Below are 19,199 nucleotides of genomic sequence, written 5' to 3'. Positions count from 1 at the left end.
GCTGTTGAATTTCAACTTACTTTATTTGAGTCAATTTTTATTGCGGTCTTAATCTCTTCCAGTTCAACTTTAAAGCCTCCCAACACAGTAACTCCATAACAATATCTTATGCATGAATAACGTCTCTAACCTTTAAGTAGTATAGATATTTTAATCAATTCTAATTTCACATAATCTTTAATTCGTTTCATGAACTGTTGTCCACCTGAATATTACTCTATACCTAAACTGATTAAAAACCCCCATATTAACAATCTAACCTTTCAAATGTTTTTATTATTAAACTATTGGATTTATTCAATTCTTTAGGTTAAGTTTATAAATGTTTTCCTTGCTACCTATGTAAATATAGCCCCAAAAATGTCTTCTGTCCAGTTCACCGATATGATTGCTTTGCAAAAGCAATGTACGGTTCTCCGGGTTTTTTTTTTAATTAAAAACAAATTACTTAAACCTTAATGCATTTTTTGTAACAGGTGAAATACCAGAGGTTCAAAAAGACTATCAAATAAGCATCATTCACGAAGAGCCTGTCGAGGAGGAGCAACCACAAAAGATTTTGGAAGTCCGAGTCATCGATGAAGTCGCCGAGGTTGAGGAATCACAGCCCATAGTGGAAGAAATTGAAGAGGAGGGGGAACAGCCCGTCACAGAAGAAACTGCTGAGGATGTCACCAAGCCAAAGACTAAAAAGAAAAAGGTTGTCAAAAAGAAGACAGATGACCATGACGAACTCATCAGAAAGATGTTGGAGCAGGAAATCGAGAAGACGGAACTGGAGAAATACGAGAAAATTGATTTCGATGTTCCAAAAAAACTCAAACCCGAATTCGCAACTCTTGAGCCAATGAAAATCGAACGCAAGGAACAGAAGCCGACAAAGGTAACAGTTGTGGACGCTACTGATGTTCCCAAAACAGTGAAGCTTAAGCCCGGTAAACGTAAGGAAAAGCCAGTCGAGGAACAGACTGTTCAACTACCTAAGTTCAGACTTAAAGCCCGCATGGTCATGGTAGAATATCCTCCGGCTCCGCTTATTCCGAAAATCACAGATATCGGCGCCATCAAAGATAATGGTGACCTATCTCGTAACATCGAAGAGGCTGAAGAAGTTCTCAAGTTCAAACCGCATAAAACCAAAAAAATTAAGAAAATTAAGGATGACCTTGAAAAGGTGGAGCTCGAAAAATACGAAAAATATGTCAGTAGCGAAGAAGAACCTGAAGAAAAAGCACCGTATAAGAAACCTGAAAAGGCGCCAAAGCCCGAAGAAAAACAAGAGGAAGTGAAGCTTAAGCTGGGCAAGGGTAAGAAGAAACCAAAAGAAGAAGATGAGCCAGAAAATGTAACTCTTAAAAAGATTCCACAAAAGCCACAAGAAGTTGAGGAAGTGGTTGAAGTCAAATCAAAACCGAAGGAAGTTGTTGTTGTTGAGGAACAACCAAAGCAGTCCAAGGAGGGAGAGTTTACTGTGGAGCCATTCGAGCCCACTGAAGTTGATCGTCCTGAATATATTCACGAAGAGCTTGAGCCAATCGAACACCCAGAAAAGCCTGAGAAGCCCAAGAAGCCCTCTAAGACTAAGTACAAGCCCAAAGATAAGACAAAGCCTGAACCTGAAACAATAATTTCTGAGATCGTTCCTGGAGTTCCAAAGAAAGAAGAGGAAATACCTGAACTAGAAGTCAAGTTCCGAATTCCCGAAAGAGAGGCTCCAGAAGAGACGGACTCAGAAATTAAACTACGTCCTGTCCCTCAGACTCCTGAGACTGAAGAACCTGTCAAGCAAGCGCTGGTGAAGCCCAAGGCAGAGGAACCCCAGCCCGTAGAAACTCAGGTTAAGTCTGACGACGAGGAAAAGAAACCGAAGAAATCAAAGGCAAAGAAGGTTCAGCCAAAAGAGGAAGAGATCCCAGAGCAAAAGCCAGAAGAATTTGTAATAGCCGTAAACGAGGAAGATGCTTTAGGGGAAAAACCCGTGGAAATCGAAAAGCCAAAAGAAGTTAAGGTTAAACAAAAGAAACCCAAAGAAGCACCTGTATCGGAAGTGGTAGTGGCCGAAGAAGTTCCGCAACACGAAGAAGTGCCTGAGGAAATACCCGTGGAGTACAAGATAACAACCACAGTTTTGGAACCAGAGGAGGCACCGAAGGAACATCAAGTCAGAGTCATTGATTTCGATGAGCGCAAAGAAACTACCGAGGAAATAATTGAAGAAAAGGTGGTGACGCGCAAGAAGAAACCAAAGCACCAGCAGCCGGAAGAGTTTGAGGTCACTCTAAAGGAGCCAAGGGAAGAGCAGGTGCAGCCCGAAGAAGTTTCGGTTGAACTCTCGCTGCCAGTTGAGCAACCCGAACAGAAGCCAGAAGAGTTTGAGGTTGAACTAAAACTTACTGAGCCTACCCCAGAGGAGCCGGTTGAACAAGAAATCGCAGTCAAGGAAAAGACTAAAAAGAAACCTGTGAAAGAAGTCAAAGAGGATAAGATCATAGTGGTGGAGGAAGAAGAAAAGGTCCAACCGGTTGAGGAGACACATGTGGAGGTCGAAAAACAAGAAGAAAAGAAGAAGACAAAGAAGCCCAAATCCTATGAGTTCAAAATTACAGAAACGGATGCTGTGGAAGAGAAACCAGCTGAGGTTTTTGAAGAAATTCCTGAGCAAATTCCAGAGATTGTACAAGAAAAGGTCGTCGAGAAGTTTGATACTTATGAAATTTCGATAAAGGAAACTGAGGCAGAAAAGGTGATTGCAGTTGAGGAACAACCCGAGGAAGATATTCCTGAAGAGGTTGTTTTAAAGAAAAAGCCAAAGGAACCAGAGGCAGTTGAGGCCGATTTTGTACTGACTGAACCAAAGGTTACAGAGGAAACGACCGTGGAAACTTCAATCAAGCAGAAGAAGACCAAAAAGCCAAAGAAGACCGAAGAAGAAGCTCAATTAGAAATCAAGGTTGTCGAGACCGAAGCCCCTGTTCCCGAGGAGGTGAATATAGAAGCTTCCAAGACTGAGATTGTGGAGGAAAGGGAAATTGATGTCGAAGAAAAGCCAGATGAGCTCACGATTCGCGTAGCCGAAACTGAGGCCAAGCCCGAAGAACCAAGTGAGGCGCAGTTTACAGTGAAAAAACGGAAACCTTCTGTTACTTTCGCAGACGAGCCAGCAACTGAAATCATTCTTAAGGAGAGTAAACCCGTTGAAGAAGTTACTGAGGAAGCCCTAATCAAGACCAAGAAGCCCAAAAAGAAGGTAAAGGATGTGGAGGCTGAAGAACTAAAGATAAAGATAACTGAGGAGATTCCTCAGGACGTGCCAATAATTGAGGAAGTCGAGGAGGAAGAGGTGGTTACAGTAGTGAAAGAAGAATTGCCGGTGGTTGAAGAAAAGACATACAGAATTGACGTTAAGGAGACAATGCCGGAAAAGCCTGCCGAAGTGGTTATCGAGGAAGAACCGGTTGTAGCTGAGCCAATTGTGGAAGAACCGCAACCTGAAATCTTCGAAGAACATAAGGTTAGAGTCATTGAGGAAACTCCCCGTGAGTTGGTCGAGGAAGTCATCGAAGAAGAGGTCAAGGTTATTCGCAAAAAGAAGCCTAAGCCAGAAGTTAAGGAGGAATTAGAGGCGGAAGTAACTGTTTCTGCTTCAAAGCCTGTTGAAGAAGTGGAAGCAACTACCAGTATTGCTGTTGTTCCAGAACAATCGACCGAAGAGGAGGCCGCTGATCTCAAGATTACAATCATTGAAGAAGTAGCACCTCCACAAGAACTCGTCCAGGAGATTGAAGAAATTGAAATTGTTGAAGAACCAGAAGCTCCACAAGAAAAACCAGAGGATTTCAGCTTTGCCATCAAAGAGGCTGAAAGGGAGCCAACCGTTGAAGAGTTGCCCGAAGAACAGGTGACGATCCAGAAAAAGAAAAAGAAGGCTCCAGTAGCAGAGGTGGTCGAAGAACCCGAAGCTGAGTTCTCAATTAAGCCGAAGCAGCCAGTACAAGAAGTTTCTGAGGAAGCCAAGATTAAGAAGAAGCCCAAAAAGCCTGTGAGCGTAGAAGAGGCAGCTGCTGAACTTAAGGTTACTCTCACTGAAGAAGTTCCTGCAGAACCAGTGGTCGAAGAAGTCATTGAGGAAATCGAGGAAGTACCAAAAGAAAAGCCCACTGAGTACAAAATTGGCGTCAAAGAGACTGAACCAGAAGCTCCTAAGGAAGAAGAAGTCCGCTTACCAAAAAAGAAACCAATTGCTGCTCAGGTGGTCGAAGAGCCAGAGGCTGAAGTTACTTTGAAACCAAAGCCAAAGGTGGAAGAAGTTCAGGAAGAGGCAAAGATAGTAAAGAAAAAGCCAAAGAAGCCTGTCGAAGAAGTTGCTGCCGAGGAGCTTACGGTTAAGGTTGAAGAAGAAGTTATCCCAGAGCCGATCGTTGAGGAAGAGATTATTGAAGAAGTCCAGATTAAAAAGAAGCCCAAAAAGCCTGAGCCAGAGGACATTGTCGATGCTGCGGTTGTGAAACTAAAGAAGACAGAGCCTTTAGAAGAAGAAGTGGTGGCTGAAGTCACACTGAAGCCCAAGGCACCAAAGGAGGTGACCGAAGAGGAATTCTCCGTGGATGTCAAACTACCAAAGGAAAAAAACAGTTACCGAGGAAACTTCCGACCAAACAGTACAACTTAAGAAGAAGAAACCGCAAAAACCGGTGGAAGAAGCTGCGGACGAGCTCAAGCTTCAGAAGACTGTAGTCGAAGAAAGACCGGTAGAAATTGAAGAAGAAGAGATCGTTGAAGAAGCAGTCGTTATTCGCAGAAAACCCAAGAAACCCATAGAGCCAACGGTTGAAGATCTCGAAGAAACTGAGTTCAGTCTCTCCTTCAAAAAGCCCCACACTATTAATGAGGATGTCGAGGAGGCTGCTACCGTGCTGAGAAAACGACCAGTCAAACCCACCACTCTGGACGAAGCTGCCGCTGAGCTTTCTATCAAGCGGCAAGAAGAGGAATTCGAAGAGGGCGAGGATATTGAAGAGTTTGTTGTCAGTCAGCGACCCAAGCCAAAGCCTCTGCAGATCACAGAAGAAGATGAAGAGGCCTACACGGTGAAGAAACTTAAGCGCCGAAAGCAGGTAGACATTCCCGAATACGCAGACGTTGAGAACGTCACATTCCGAGCAAAAACTACCAAGACCAAGGAAGATGTCGACCAGGAGTTTAACATTGCGCTGGACTCGTATGCAGAAGAGGAAATTTCGATGTCTGGAAAGGTTAAGCTTAAAAAGCCCATCAAGAAAACCTTCTCTGAAGCAGCCGATGAAGCCAGAATAAGGATCATTCAGGACTATGACGATGGCGAAGAGCCCATCATCGAAGAAATTCGAGACGATGAGGATACCATCGATGAAGTCGAGGAACCCGAAGAATATTTCGTTGAAGAATTGCCACCAGATGAAGTGGACTTCAAGCTAAAGCCTAAGAAACAGCAGAAGCCAGCCTACTCTGTTCAAGATGAGGAGGAAGAACAGTTCCTGATTGGTATTCGACATCCGAAACGCGATTCGGTGACATACGATGAGGATTCTCTCACCTTTAAAAAGAAGCGTAAAGTTGTCCATCAACTTTTCAATGAAGGTAAGTTGGCTTTTGTCACCAGTATCGACAATTTTTTTTAAAATCATAAATGCTTTACTTTTACATAAATAAATATCAGCTTATATGATATCAGAGTGGCAAGGTAAAATTACCCAACTTGAATGTCGGTTGCTAACGCTTAACCATTCATTGTTCAAAACTTAAAAATGTAAAAATTATTTTGAGAGAAGGTATTAATGATGTCCCATTTTTGTACAGATGGAGCTTCGCTAAATATAACCAGAGAAATGAACATTGAAGGTATGTGTCCATCAAATAAAAGCTATTGGAATGCTAGCTTACACTTTGTTTGTAAATTTTAGAATCCGAAAATGTCAACGTAATGTATTCGATCTGCAATTACATTGCCGATAACGACGAGGCTATAAACCTTGTTGAGGGTGAGAAGGTAACTGTCGTTGGACGTCACAGCTCTGAGTGGTGGTATGTCAAGAAGAGTATCACAGAAGAGGAAGGCTGGGTTCCAGCTCAATATCTGATGGAGCCCGAGGAATATGCGCAGTATGTGCAAAACAAATTGCACGAGAAAATCGATAAGCTGCCTGTGTTCGAACGTAAGTATGCCTTTTTAAAAATGTTTTCTTTTGTGATAACTCTTTGAAGTCGCTGTCCACGTTTGGTTTTTAAAAAATTATTAAATGTTCTGTTGTGATTGTGAACTGTTAAGGTCCTGGACCGGAAGACAAGCCCGTTGCTCCCAGATTCATTGAGAAACTGCAGCCGATTCATACTCCTGACGGCTACACGGTACAGTTTGAGTGCAAGGTCGAGGGCAATCCGCGACCACAGATCGCCTGGTTCCGCGAAACTGCCATTATCAAGCCCTCACAGGACTTCCAAATGTTCTACGATGACGACAATGTCGCCACATTGATCATTCGTGAGGTGTTCCCCGAGGATGCCGGTCAGTTCACAGTTGTGGCAAAGAATGCAGCAGGATTTACTTCCAGCACAACGGAACTGATTGTGGAGAGTCCACTTTCTGATCACGGCTCCGATGCCACCGCCCTCTCACGCCGAAGCATGTCGCGTGAATCGTCGCTGGCTGATATTTTGGAGGGCATTCCACCAACATTCTCCAAAAAGCCAAAAGCTCAGTATGTGGACGAAAATACGAACGTGATTCTTGAGTGCCGTCTGGTGGCCGTACCAGAACCGGATATTGTCTGGACCTTCAACGGCGTGGACATTGACGAGGAGGAAATCAAGAACGTTCGCATCGTCACGGAATCAGACATGCATATGTATTGCAGTGTGGTGCACATCACCAAGGTAAAGAAATCGCAGGAAGGCATTTACGAGGTGATAGCCACGAATCGCGAGGGCGAGGCGCGTCTGCCCATTACACTTAAGGTGCGTACCACTGACAAGGAGGCCCCGCAAATTTTGGAACCCTTACGCAACATGGTCATACGCGAAGGCGAGAGTGTGGTACTTTCCACACAGATTGTGGGTAATCCACCACCTAAGGTAACCTGGTATAAGGATGGCAAGCCCGTTAAGAATGCCAAGTCCGATAAGGACTTGCATTCCCTAACACTGATCACACCAAAGAAGTCTGAGAAGGGTGAATACACAGTCAAGGCTGTTAATCCCTTGGGTAGTGTGGAGACTACTGCAAATCTAACAATTGAAGGTAGGTTCTATGTTTCATGTTCAAGTAAATAAAAATGTTTGTTTAAAAAACCATTAACTATTGTTATATTTAAATTTAGTACCCACAAGCGGTAACGCCGAACCACCACTCTTCGTGGAACGCTTCGAGGAACAAAATGTGCCGCAAAAGGGCGAGATTCATTTGCCAGCCAAGGTTTCCGGAAATCCCGTGCCCGAGGTCCAATGGCTGTTTAACAACACTCCATTGTTCCCCAGCGAACGCATCCAGCAGGTTTATGATGGCGAAAATATTGAACTTATCATCAAGGATGCCAATCCAGAAACCGATTCTGGTGACTACAAGTGCATTGCCAGTAATCCAATTGGCAAAACTTCGCATGGTGCCCGTGTGATTGTCGAGGTCGATGAAGTGACCTTCACTAAGAAATTGAAGAAGACCATCACCATTGAAGAGGTACAATCTCTAACCCTGGAATGCGAGACCTCTCACGTGGTCACGACCAAATGGTTCTTCAATGGAAAGGAACTCAGCGGCATGGATCATCGTGTTGTGGTTGAGGATGGTAAAACGCATAAGCTGGTGATCAGAAATACGAATCTACGTGACTCTGGTACCTATACATGCAAGGTCAAAAAGCAAGAAACTCAATCCACTGTCGAGGTTCTGCAGCGTAAGCCCGATTTTATAAAGGTGCTGGAGGACTACGAGGTAACCGAAAAGGACACCGCCATTTTAGATGTAGAACTTACTACCGAGTCCACTGAGGTTACCTGGTACAAGGATGGCGAGAAGATCACGCCAGAAAACAAAAACGTCGAGTTCATCAAGGATGGCAAAGCACGTCGCCTGGTTATTCGCGATACCACTATCCATGATGAAGGTCAGTACACATGCAAGATCGAGGGTCAAGAGTGCAGTTGTGAGCTGGTCGTAATCGAGCTGCCGCCAGAGATTGTTGAGCCGCTAAAGGACGTTTCCGTGACCAAGGGTGAGAATGCTATTTTCGAGATTGAACTCAGCAAGGGTGACGCCTTGGTCAAATGGTTCAAGAATGGCAAGGAGATTGTGTTGGACGAGCGCGTTCAGCTGGCCATCGATGGCAAGAAGCAATCGCTGCGCATTGTCAAGGCCAAGCCCGAAGATGTGGGCGAATACTCCGTCCAGGTGGGCGCTAAGACGTCAAAGGGCAAGCTGACGGTAGAGGAGCCACTTGTTGACTTTGTAATTCGCTTGCCGGATGTAACTCTAGCCACCAAGACCACGGATGCCGAGTTTACTGTGCAGCTCTCTCAGCCCGATGTAGAGGTGACCTGGTGCAAGAAGGGCAAACCAATTAAGCCCAACAAGAAGCACGAGGTCTTTGTCGAGGGCACTGTCAGACGACTGGTCATCCACGATGCCAGCGACGACGATGCTGGTGAGATCAGCTGCGTAGCCGAGAACGTCACCAACAGCACTAAGCTGTGCGTCGAGGAGCTCAAACTGCCACCCGTCATTACCTCTGACAAGGATCAGACCATTAAGGTTAAGGAGAACGATGATGCCACCTTCACTGTCAAGTACACAGGCGTACCAACGCCCGAGGCCGTTTGGACCACGCGCAAGGTTGTCATACCCAAGTCAAAGCGCACAATCCCAGCCATCGATGAGCAGTCGGCCACGCTAACCATCAAAAAGGTCGTCGACGATGATGAGGGAGAGTACACCGTCAAGCTCGTCAACCCGGTTGGCGAAGCGGAGGCAAGCCTACATTTGGTCATAATGCGTAAGTAGCCCAACTTATATCCATGGTAATTGTTGCGGAACTGAAGACCCTAATCAAATCAACTTAGGCAAACCGACGGCACCTGGCACTCCCCAACCTCTGGAGATAATGCACGACTCCATTACGCTTTACTGGAAGGCGCCGGAGGACGATGGCAAATCAGAAATAATCGAGTACATTTTGGAATATCACGATGTTAAGGAAGAAAAGTAAGTACAAGAAAAAGCGCAGTTGGGAATTTAGTTTTAATGTTTTGCAAGATTTTTATGCAGTTCCCTAAATAAACATTGGCTATGAGTTTTTTAGGATTTTAAGGATTTTAACAAAGTTTTTATTATAATACAAAATGTTGAAAAAATGTTGTTTGTTTTTGTTCTTTTGACTATAAAAAGATTTAATTTTTAGTATTAGTATTATAATTTGTTTTCATAGTTTATGATTTTTTTGTTGTTGCCAAATCAATCTTGTGTTAAGACATTTTAGGTATTTAACGAATTCAAATACAGTTTTTCATATAATAAACAATGAGCCAATTAAATACAGTATTATTTTACTTGTATTAATTGTTTTGACTTTATTTGTGTGGAAACTTGTATTACAATTTCTTTTCATAGCTATAATTTACTTTTATGACTAATCTTTGTTTCCTTAATACAATTTATGTAATGTTTGACTGGCTGACGTCCTAATAATTTTTTTACTAAAGAGCAGCTCTAAATTGTTTTAATGTTAAACTAAAATACCATTTGAAGTAGGCAAAAACTTAATAAATATTATTACTTATCCGCAGATGGACTGAAATTAGAAAAATCAAGGACACAACGTACACCATTAGCAAGCTCAAGATCGACACGGAATACGTATTCCGATCGATAGCTGTAAACGATGTGGGACCTTCACCACCCTCGCCGCTGTCGCCACCCATCCGTCTGGTGCCCAAGATCGAGACCGAGGCACCCAGCGTGCGGGAACCACTGCAGGATGTGGTCAGTGAATTGGACAAGGAGGTGACCCTGTCCTGCGTGTTTGGCGGCATTCCAGAGCCAAAGGTGACGTGGAAGAAGAACGGCCAGGTATTCGAATCGAGCAGCTTACGCTATGAGAACCGTGTGGCCAAATACATTATTGAAAAGACAAACATTGAGACTGAAGCTACCTACACTTGCGTGGCGACGAATGAGAAGGGCTCCGTGGAGACCTCGTGCCGCCTGAAACTGCAGCAAAAGCCGGTCCTCGAGGTGGAGGACAAGTATTTGACTCAGAAACTGCGTACGGGTAGCACTCTCACCATTCCAGCGGCGGTTCGCGGCTATCCACAACCCACTGTGACTTGGCACAAGGAGACGGTTGAGCAGAAGACCACCAAGACGGTCACCATCGAGACCACAGAGATTACTTCAACCTATACGGTTAAGAAGGTCACCCGCGAACAATCCGGCAAGTACAAGGTTACGGCGACCAATGAATCCGGCTCTACGTATGTGGAGTGCACGGTTCAAGTGATCGACAAGCCCAGCAGACCTCAGTCCCTGGAGATCAAGGATATAAAGAAGGACTCTATCACCCTGGAGTGGACACCGCCCATTGATGATGGCGGTCTGGAGATTAACAAGTATACGTTGGAGAAGTGCGACGTCCAGAACAATGTCTGGATGAAGGTCTCTGACTTTGACAAAGACATCAAATCGTATGCGGTTCAAAAACTATCTATGAATGCGCAATACATGTTCCGTGTGGTAGCCGCTAATCCCATTGGCGAGTCTGAGCCAACGGAAAGTGACCCTGTGACCATAACTAAGAAATTCGGTAAGTGGCTAGTAGATAGGGACAGTAGGAATACTGTTAATCCATTTGTGCAATTCACAGAAAAACCATCGCCCCCACGTGGTCCAACCACTGTTTCGGGCATGAACGATACTTCCTTCAACTTGGCCTGGGAACCATCGGAGAACGATGGCGGCTCTAAGATTTTAGAGTACATTGTGGAGATAAGGGAAGAGACTGAAACCACCTATAGATCGGTAGGCGTAACCCTAGGCACTGTCACCAACATCCATGTCGAAAAGGTGGTTAGAAACAAGGGCTACCTGTTCCGCATCTATGCGAGAAATGAGGTTGGCACCAGCGAGTCGTTCGAGACCACGGAAAAGATTGTTGTGGGCCGCAAGATAAGTAAGTTTTCAAGCGGTTTTCCTAATACACACAATTGCTTATTGCTTTCGCATATTGCTTTTTTTATTACGCCACTAATGCTTAAACATGCGCAAATCTAACCACAATTGAAAACAGCTAATGAAAATGAAGTTCTAGGTACGTGAGAGAAATAAAAACATCCTTTTAAAGTTGTATGTGCTTTGTTGTGCTGTAAATACTAATTGTTTTTTTGATTGTTCAACATCCAGCGCCGCCGTCGCCACCTCAGAACCTAAGGGCACCGGATGTCACCAGTCGAAGTGTCACTTTGGATTGGGAGGTGCCTGCCCGCAATGGTGGATCAGAAATCACAGGTAAAATATACATCGATTTATCAATAAATATAGGGAATCATTATAATTTTGTTTTTCGTAAAGGCTACTGCGTGGAGAAACGTTCCTCAACATCTACCACCTGGACAAAGGTCATTACACTGGACGCCCACCAGCTGCACTACACGATTGACAACCTCAAGGAGAAGTGCGAGTACTGGTTCCGTGTGTCTGCGGAGAATGAGGTTGGATTAGGTGCACCAGCCGTCACCGAGAGCATATCGCTCAAGACACATGCCAGTGAGTTTAAATGACGAGCGAGCTTTGATAAATATCATTTACTAATTTCGATATTATTATAGCCGTACCCTCACCACCGACCGCTCCACTGGAGGCGCGCGTTCTTGCCGCCAATGCCCACATATTCGAATGGGGTATACCCGAGTCAGATGGAGGTGCGCCTCTGCTCGGCTACCACATTGCTATTAGGGACATGAAGAAGACCATGTGGATCGAGGTGGGTCGTGTGCCAGCTGGCGTCCAGAAATTCCAGATCAGAGATCTGCAGGAGAACCACGAGTACATGATTCGCATATTCGCGAAGAACGAGATTGGTCTAAGTGAACCTCTGGAATCGGAGGAGCCATACAAGGTCATGACTGCTGGTGAGTTTTAATAGCTTATTAGTATCACAGGGTGTAGCATAATAAGATAGATACAGTGTCAATCCTTGTACAATATTTTAAGTAGCATTTTTTATTTAAAACTTTATGGGAATCTCTTTAAAAATGATTCATTTTATTGTATTGGCTTTTTAAAATTTCATTTAGTTAATTTCTTCAAATAATAACTCATAACTACGTTCCGTAATGAAAATTTAATAGCAGTGCAGGGAGTTATAAAATAGTCAAAGCCCTGCTAGTTCTTAATTTCACTTTAGAAAGAGTCATTTCCTCTGTAAGGAAATAGATATGTAGGCATGACTAAAAAGCATCTCTTTTTAATGGTAATAAAATTAATTTTAATGCAAAACCCTTTTAAAATTTTATTAAATTTATTTATGTTAATGAAAGCTACTTTCCGTAATAAAAATAGTATGGCAGTGTTGACATGTACATAAATATATAAATATATATATAATGACAGTGTTAATAAATAAATATATATGAATGGCAGTTTAAGCAAGTAATTTAATAGCCACAAACTTTTCAAGTTCTCAATTTCCCTTTAGAAAAAGTTATTTCCGATAAAAGGAAGTAGGATGTAACGCAATTGGTCAAAACTTATATTTATTTCATTCTTATTCAATCCAGGTCATGAGAGCCTGCCGGACGAGCCGCGAACGGAGATGAGTTCGTGCAACACCTCCTCGTGGCTGCGTGACCACAACATGGATGCTGATATTCATTCGTATGCTCGCGGCAGGCTGCTTCAACGCGATGAGTACTTCTTTAGGCTGTGGGCGGATTTGCCCAAGAGCAAAAAGAAGAAGAGCTCCAAATAGTCGGTAAAAACGACAACGAAATAAGAAACACTTTAGTCGTAGGTTAAGCATATACTATTTCAATTGTATTTTATATAAAACAAAAACAAATGGGGTGTAACTCCCTGTTTGATTTTCTAGCTTTTTGTACTTTAGTAGAGATGACGATGTAAGGATGGTGTAATGTTAATCGCATCCCATTGTTAGCGATGCCCACGACTCCCGATCAAAGAGTGCGAGCGAAGAATAAACTTAATGCTCGGGTGCGTGGGCATGGCTCGATGTTCTGGATGCCCATTACATCATCCAATTAATGGACATAATTTTAGATTTTTCATTTGCATAGAGTTCCTTTTTTTATGGTTTTACAATATTGTTTTACTTTCGCCTTATTTTTGTAAGCTGTGATAAATCTATCAAAATCGAAAGCGTCAAACGAAGCAACAAAAAATGAAACAGAGAATGAAAATGCCACCAAGTGGCGGTCCATCGGCATCGGGCAATGGGGGCCAACGAGCCGCAGCCCTCCAACGCCCAAATACCATCACAATCCCAATCCCAGCCAGCGTAACTCAATATCGTCTCTCGGGAGACAAAACAACAAATGGTGCAATTCGATATGAGTTATTTCTGGGGAGTGTTGCGAGTCGCTGGCTGCCGTTGCCTTTGTCCTGGATTCGCTCTGGTTGAAATTTATGGCATAGGAATATGAGAGAGGTTATACTCGTGTGTCTTTAAAGTTACCAGAAGTAAACAAATAAATAAAATAAATAATAACAATGAATTTTTACTGAGATACAGACACAATGGGTTTTGGGTTGATGACGTCTTTTCCAATTGTTAATTTACTACAGGTATGGTATTATAATTTAAGTAAAAATCATGTTACAGAACGACTTTAAAACATATTTGACATATTTGGTATTAACAAAGTGAAACAATTACAAAATATATATTTTATATTGACATATATAAGATTATTGGTGCTAATAAACTGGAACAATTACAATATAGGTATTTAAAACTATCTTATTAAATGCAATTAAGTATACCATATTTTTATTTTTACCAAATAAATTTTAAATCATGTTTTTCAACTATAAATATATTTAAGATTATTGGTACCAATGAAATACAAGGTTTAGGTTCTTTGCGACAACTTTTTGTGAACAGATAGCAATAAATTTAATAAATTCAATAAGAAAATTTTAAAAGCTAAAAGCAACCAAAAAATGAAGTCACAATTCAATAATTTTAGGCAGAAAGTGATTATAAATCAACTTTGACCCCTACGCTTTTACAATGCCCAGAGTTATCAAAGCCAAATAAATAAACAAAATAAATTAAGCTATGAATTTTCAATGAATTACAGATTCAAGTGGTTTTTTTTTTTGGGTTGGTGTATGCCTTTTGGCTTCACCCGAAGTCCACTAATTAATTCATTAGATTTCGCCTCCCGAACTCTGCATATAAATTTTGTGTAAAAGTTTTCTCCGTAACGGTTAGTCCGAAGTGTAAAACTTAAAGCCAAGGTCTGTGGAGTGAAAAATAAAAGCTGCATGCGTGTGTAGTGTCCAGGCGGCGATGGTGGAAACTTATCTGGTGACATGGCAAATGCTGCATAAACTTTCCAGCAGAGAATTGTGTGCGAATTTAATTAAAGTTTTTGCGGTTGCCACTAATCAAAAGATATTATCTCCTCTCCATGCGGCTAGACGCAATAATTTGAGTCAACTTTTTGCCCAGAGTTGTCTATGGCGTAGCAATCCCATAAAGCTAAGCATATTTCCGGCACTTCAAATTGCAGGAGCAAACAAAGCAGCCAAACACACTCAGGGCGGAGCCTTCTTAGCCTGTTATTCAGTTATTGATACACTAAACGATCGGGAAGGCAGCGCAGCTCCTCAAAACGGAAATTTCATTTGCTTGTTTGCTCTTTTTCCCTTCTTGTCCCCGTCGTTATACACTCAATTTTTCTGACGTTGTTATTGTGCAAAATTGAAAGCAGCTTAGCTGCCTTCGACACTTTAAAGGCGTCTTCCGCAAGCATTTTGCAACATTTTCAGCACACAAGTAGATACTTCTGCTTGTGCGACCCCATTAGTTATGGTTTATTAAGGTGAAGACGAGTAAGAAGTCGGAAAGCTATCCGCTGTCGTAGTAATACAATTGTAAACTTGTAATAGAATTTGGCAAGTTGTGTTGAATGCATATAAAAACAAATTACACATCAACTTTATGGTGTGCACGTAGAAAATTGAGGACTATTCTGGTTTTTCTTTTCCTTCACCATTTCCACCATTCTTTTTCTTTCTTCGTTGGCCATGTCAAGGCTCGTCAAACGTGATGGCCTAGGAATAAAAACAAAATCCAAAGACGTACGAAAAGACAGTAGAAAGTTTGCTTAATTACTTCCCAAAATAATAAGGATGACTGGGGGGGGGGGGGGGGGGGGAAGAACAACAAAGTTGTTTGCTTGCCATCCAAATAAATTTAATTATCAAATTGTTAGCCTGCGGCCTGGAATATGACTTCATGTAATAAAGGATATATACAAGCTGAATAAGCAGATAAATAAATTTGTATTTCACAAAAATAAGCAGGCCACAATTTTACTTTCAGTCCCACAGTTCGCAATCCAAAATTTTCGATCAATTTGTTAAATATTTTTAAAGAAAGTTTGTGAAAATCTAATTTTTTAAATAAGACTTATTTTCAACCAAATCAAAACTATGGGAGCCACCACTGCAAAGCCCTTTTCTGAAGCGGAGTCCAAAGCCTTTTCAAAATTTTTGAGGAGTTTTAAAATGAATCGTGGCGATATGGATGAAGACGAAATCCAGAGGTCAGCGGAAAATGCGTGGGGAAAGCTATTGCCTTATCAGAAACAGCTCTTTCAGGTGAGTTTTTGTGATTGGTTTGTCTTAAACCATAGTATTTAAATCTCGTTGTGCAGGTTAAGCCCAGAGGCGTAAATATAAAAAAACAGGCGGGTAAGCAGAATAAATTCATCTGCCGCAAGCGAAATTAGGCCAAAAAGAACGCCCCATTTAGAACCGATCGAGCTCGTTCAAATCCTGTAAATGCTTGATATCAATGGGTTAGCCTTGATTGAACATCATGTGTAAATATATATAAATTAAACGACCCTTAAAAAAATTTGTAGAGCTTTGATATATTTCGCAATGATGAAATATATTTTATGATACAAGGACCGGGTCAATTAAGTTCTTTATTATAAGTTAATGTAATACAACTTATTTAGATAGTCATAAAGATCATTAGACTGAACTATACAGTTCAATTTAACAAAGAAAACGCCAAAAAGTCTTAATTACAGGACATGTTTATTATGCAATGGCTATAACCACCAATGAGCCGCTTGGCCAGATATTAGCCGTGTTAAAACATCCACCCTCAGTCCCCGAATAGCCTGTCCGAAGCAGCCGTAAATATATATATATATATATATATATATATATATATATATGTGTAATTGCCCTGACCAAGGAGTTGGCAGCAGCAATAAAGCCAGGGCCATACATGCCACAAAATGCAGCGTAATAAAAGATATAAAATAAAAAACAGACAACTTCCGGTGCGGCTGTGCAGAAGCATCAACCGATTTTCGTTGAGTAAAGTGAGCAAACATTTAAGGAACACACATGCCATAAGCGGTAAAGAATTACGGTGCCCAGAGGATTGCGCCTCACACACCAAACTAAAATTCAATGTGGATCTACTGCACGACCATTAAAAATTCAGCTGGCGAATTTTAACGATTTAAATAACAATACAATTTCAGCTTTTTTTTCTCCGCCCCAACTATTTGCGAAACGAAACGTTCAAAAGGAATCAATATGCCCGACTTTTCTGCAGGCTTCCAACAGAGCAGCATATTGTAAATATAAAATATTTATTGCCAGATTGCACACGCATCCCACAGCAGCAGTTGGTTTCATTCACCAGCACCTTACTGCACAACAAAAAATTTGAAGAGTTAAATTAACTAAGGGATCCATTTATTAACCTTCGTTCAATATTAAAAAATAATTAGAGATAATATAATAATGTTTAATAAATACAAATGTCCATTTACTATATTAAAGATATTTAATATTTAAGAATTTTAATAAATCCTTAGGCATTTATTAACCTTTAAACGGACAAAAGTATTTATATTTCCAATACTTAAATTTTATTTTGTAAAGACATTTTTTTTATATTTATTTACTATCAGGGCTTAAAAAGTTATAGTGTTTGTATAATTAAGATTTAAATAATTACTTATTTAATTTCCTACTAAGTCGGCCTTTACTACTGAGGTAGTGCAAGTGTGATAAAATATATTCAAACGTTATGCTATAATTAATAATTGTTTATTATTGCTTACTTTCGGATGCCCAAAAAGTAATTTATTTAAACTCAAGAAAAACCATAAATCAACATTTCTTTCTGTGTACCTGATTCGTCTCACAACCAGATATGCAGCGTACCCAGTCCATTCAGCCGCTTCCTTCCCATTGAATGCATAGCATTGAAAGCATCCGCAAGCAAGAACATGGCAATTTTTCCACACCCCATATGCATTTACCACTTTTGGTGGCCACACTATGAGGCAATTCATAACATTTACCACAAAAGTAATTTAAAATTTAATAGAAACATTTCTGTACAAATTAACATCAAATTTCATTGCACTCTTTTTTTCCTTTTTTTTCTGTACTTTAAAAAATCAAGAGTGCTGAAAATGAAATTTCATTTGTAGAAAGGAGGAGGGGTGGTGTTGCTGCCATGTAAAGACTTTTAGTGGCTTCTGGCATGGCAGTTGCGAAGACCAAAAACTAATGAAAGTTCCTTCCTCTTTAACCCCCATGTCCACCTCCTGATGTTTCCTTCACACATCTGATGACATCGTGTGCTAAGCAAACACACACACACCCACCCAAAAGTCTGCATGACTTTTTGGAGGCGAGTAATTAAAGTCAATTGCCATTCTGCCAAAATGAGCTTAACGTGGCGTATACGTAATGCGATTGGGGTATGACATCTCTTTCCCATCTTTCCTCTGTCAACAGCATTAGTTTCGTTGACTTTCCAGCTATTAGCAAACACCACAAAACTGTGTTATAATTTATTAAAAAACACTCTCTGTCAAATTTCAGTTTGGGAAAATGTTATGGCTTAATGGCAGAAATCGCTTGAAACCTAAGCCTTATTTGTAATTTTGATTTCATCATTTTGTACGCTGCGTTCAACGTTCTAGCTTACGCCCGCCAATCTAGGTGATAGCTGACGTAAAGTCGGATGTTTTATGACTTTGTAATGCCGTCGTAAAAGTTCAGCTAGAGGCAAAGAACCAAAACACCAAAAACCATTTGCATTTATCCGCATACAACTTTGTTATGTTTTTGTGCTCGGAGTTTCGTTGATTAGCTCATTATAGAGTGTTTTGACATTTACGAGCATATTTTTTCTGGTGAGTGAAGATGACTTTTGGGCACAGTTTTCAATATGAATAAACTACTAAAAAACTCGTAAAATATTTGGGCTTACTTAAACTTAAGCAAATACATTTCCCATTGAATTTATTCTCCTTCTGTTTAAATTTTACGCGTAGCTTATTAACGAAAATGACAACCCTGTATATTTTTTTTTCTTCCCACCTATAATAAATATTCAATTAACTGTGCTCTCATTGAGCTGACCTGTTTTTTATTGGCTTATATTTTCCATAATTCACGAAAAAAGTAAAAATATTTTTTTTATATGCCCGCAAGAATTTTTCATGCAAATGCCGCAAAGTTTCTGCATCAGCTGCCATTGATATATACTTTTTACGGCGGAAATTTTTCCTACGCTTTCCAACTCCGCCATCAGTTGGATGTTTCGGCCATGGTGACTTAATTTCGCTGTAAGTTCCATTGCCCTTTGCATAAATGCATTTTGATGCAGTTTGCCGTCACACGAGGGACGCTAAACAGATTTGCACCTTGCATACATATATAAAGTCAAATTTACAAGTTCGCTACGAAAATTGCAACGCAAAATATGCAAATGACAATGAAGGTGGTAGTGGAGGTGGTGCCCTGTGAGAATGTTGCTGCCGAATGAGGGTCATGGCAAAAGCCCGGGAAAAAATTCCTTAAATTTTTACACTTGGCCAGGCCAGAGACCATCTGGAAGATAAACCAACTAGCGGCAGCAGCAGCAGCTGAAAATAAAGTTGTT

At 41.2% G+C, this 19,199-nt stretch overlaps 1 protein-coding gene across 1 annotated transcript in view; it reads left to right on the top strand.

The window, feature by feature from the left end:
• The window catches only part of LOC128259504 (titin), an 81,684-nt gene extending 67,932 nt beyond the window's left edge, over positions 1 to 13,752 (top strand). The window contains 14 exon segments of the mRNA XM_052991900.1: positions 477 to 4,630; positions 4,632 to 5,616; positions 5,836 to 5,877; positions 5,940 to 6,191; positions 6,305 to 7,273; positions 7,353 to 9,020; positions 9,088 to 9,229; positions 9,811 to 10,826; positions 10,887 to 11,192; positions 11,310 to 11,330; positions 11,423 to 11,527; positions 11,591 to 11,785; positions 11,848 to 12,150; positions 12,799 to 13,752. Of these exon segments, the coding sequence (XP_052847860.1) occupies positions 477 to 4,630; positions 4,632 to 5,616; positions 5,836 to 5,877; positions 5,940 to 6,191; positions 6,305 to 7,273; positions 7,353 to 9,020; positions 9,088 to 9,229; positions 9,811 to 10,826; positions 10,887 to 11,192; positions 11,310 to 11,330; positions 11,423 to 11,527; positions 11,591 to 11,785; positions 11,848 to 12,150; positions 12,799 to 12,989 (10,349 nt within the window). The 3' untranslated portion in view covers positions 12,990 to 13,752.
• Positions 13,753 to 19,199: the final 5,447 nt, after the last annotated feature.

Source organism: Drosophila gunungcola, assembly GCF_025200985.1.
Source record: "Drosophila gunungcola strain Sukarami chromosome 3L unlocalized genomic scaffold, Dgunungcola_SK_2 000005F, whole genome shotgun sequence".
NCBI classification, from domain to species: domain Eukaryota; kingdom Metazoa; phylum Arthropoda; class Insecta; order Diptera; family Drosophilidae; genus Drosophila; species Drosophila gunungcola.
The sequence above is the reverse complement of the archived record's forward strand: the minus strand, read 5'-3'. Positions and strand labels throughout refer to the sequence as shown.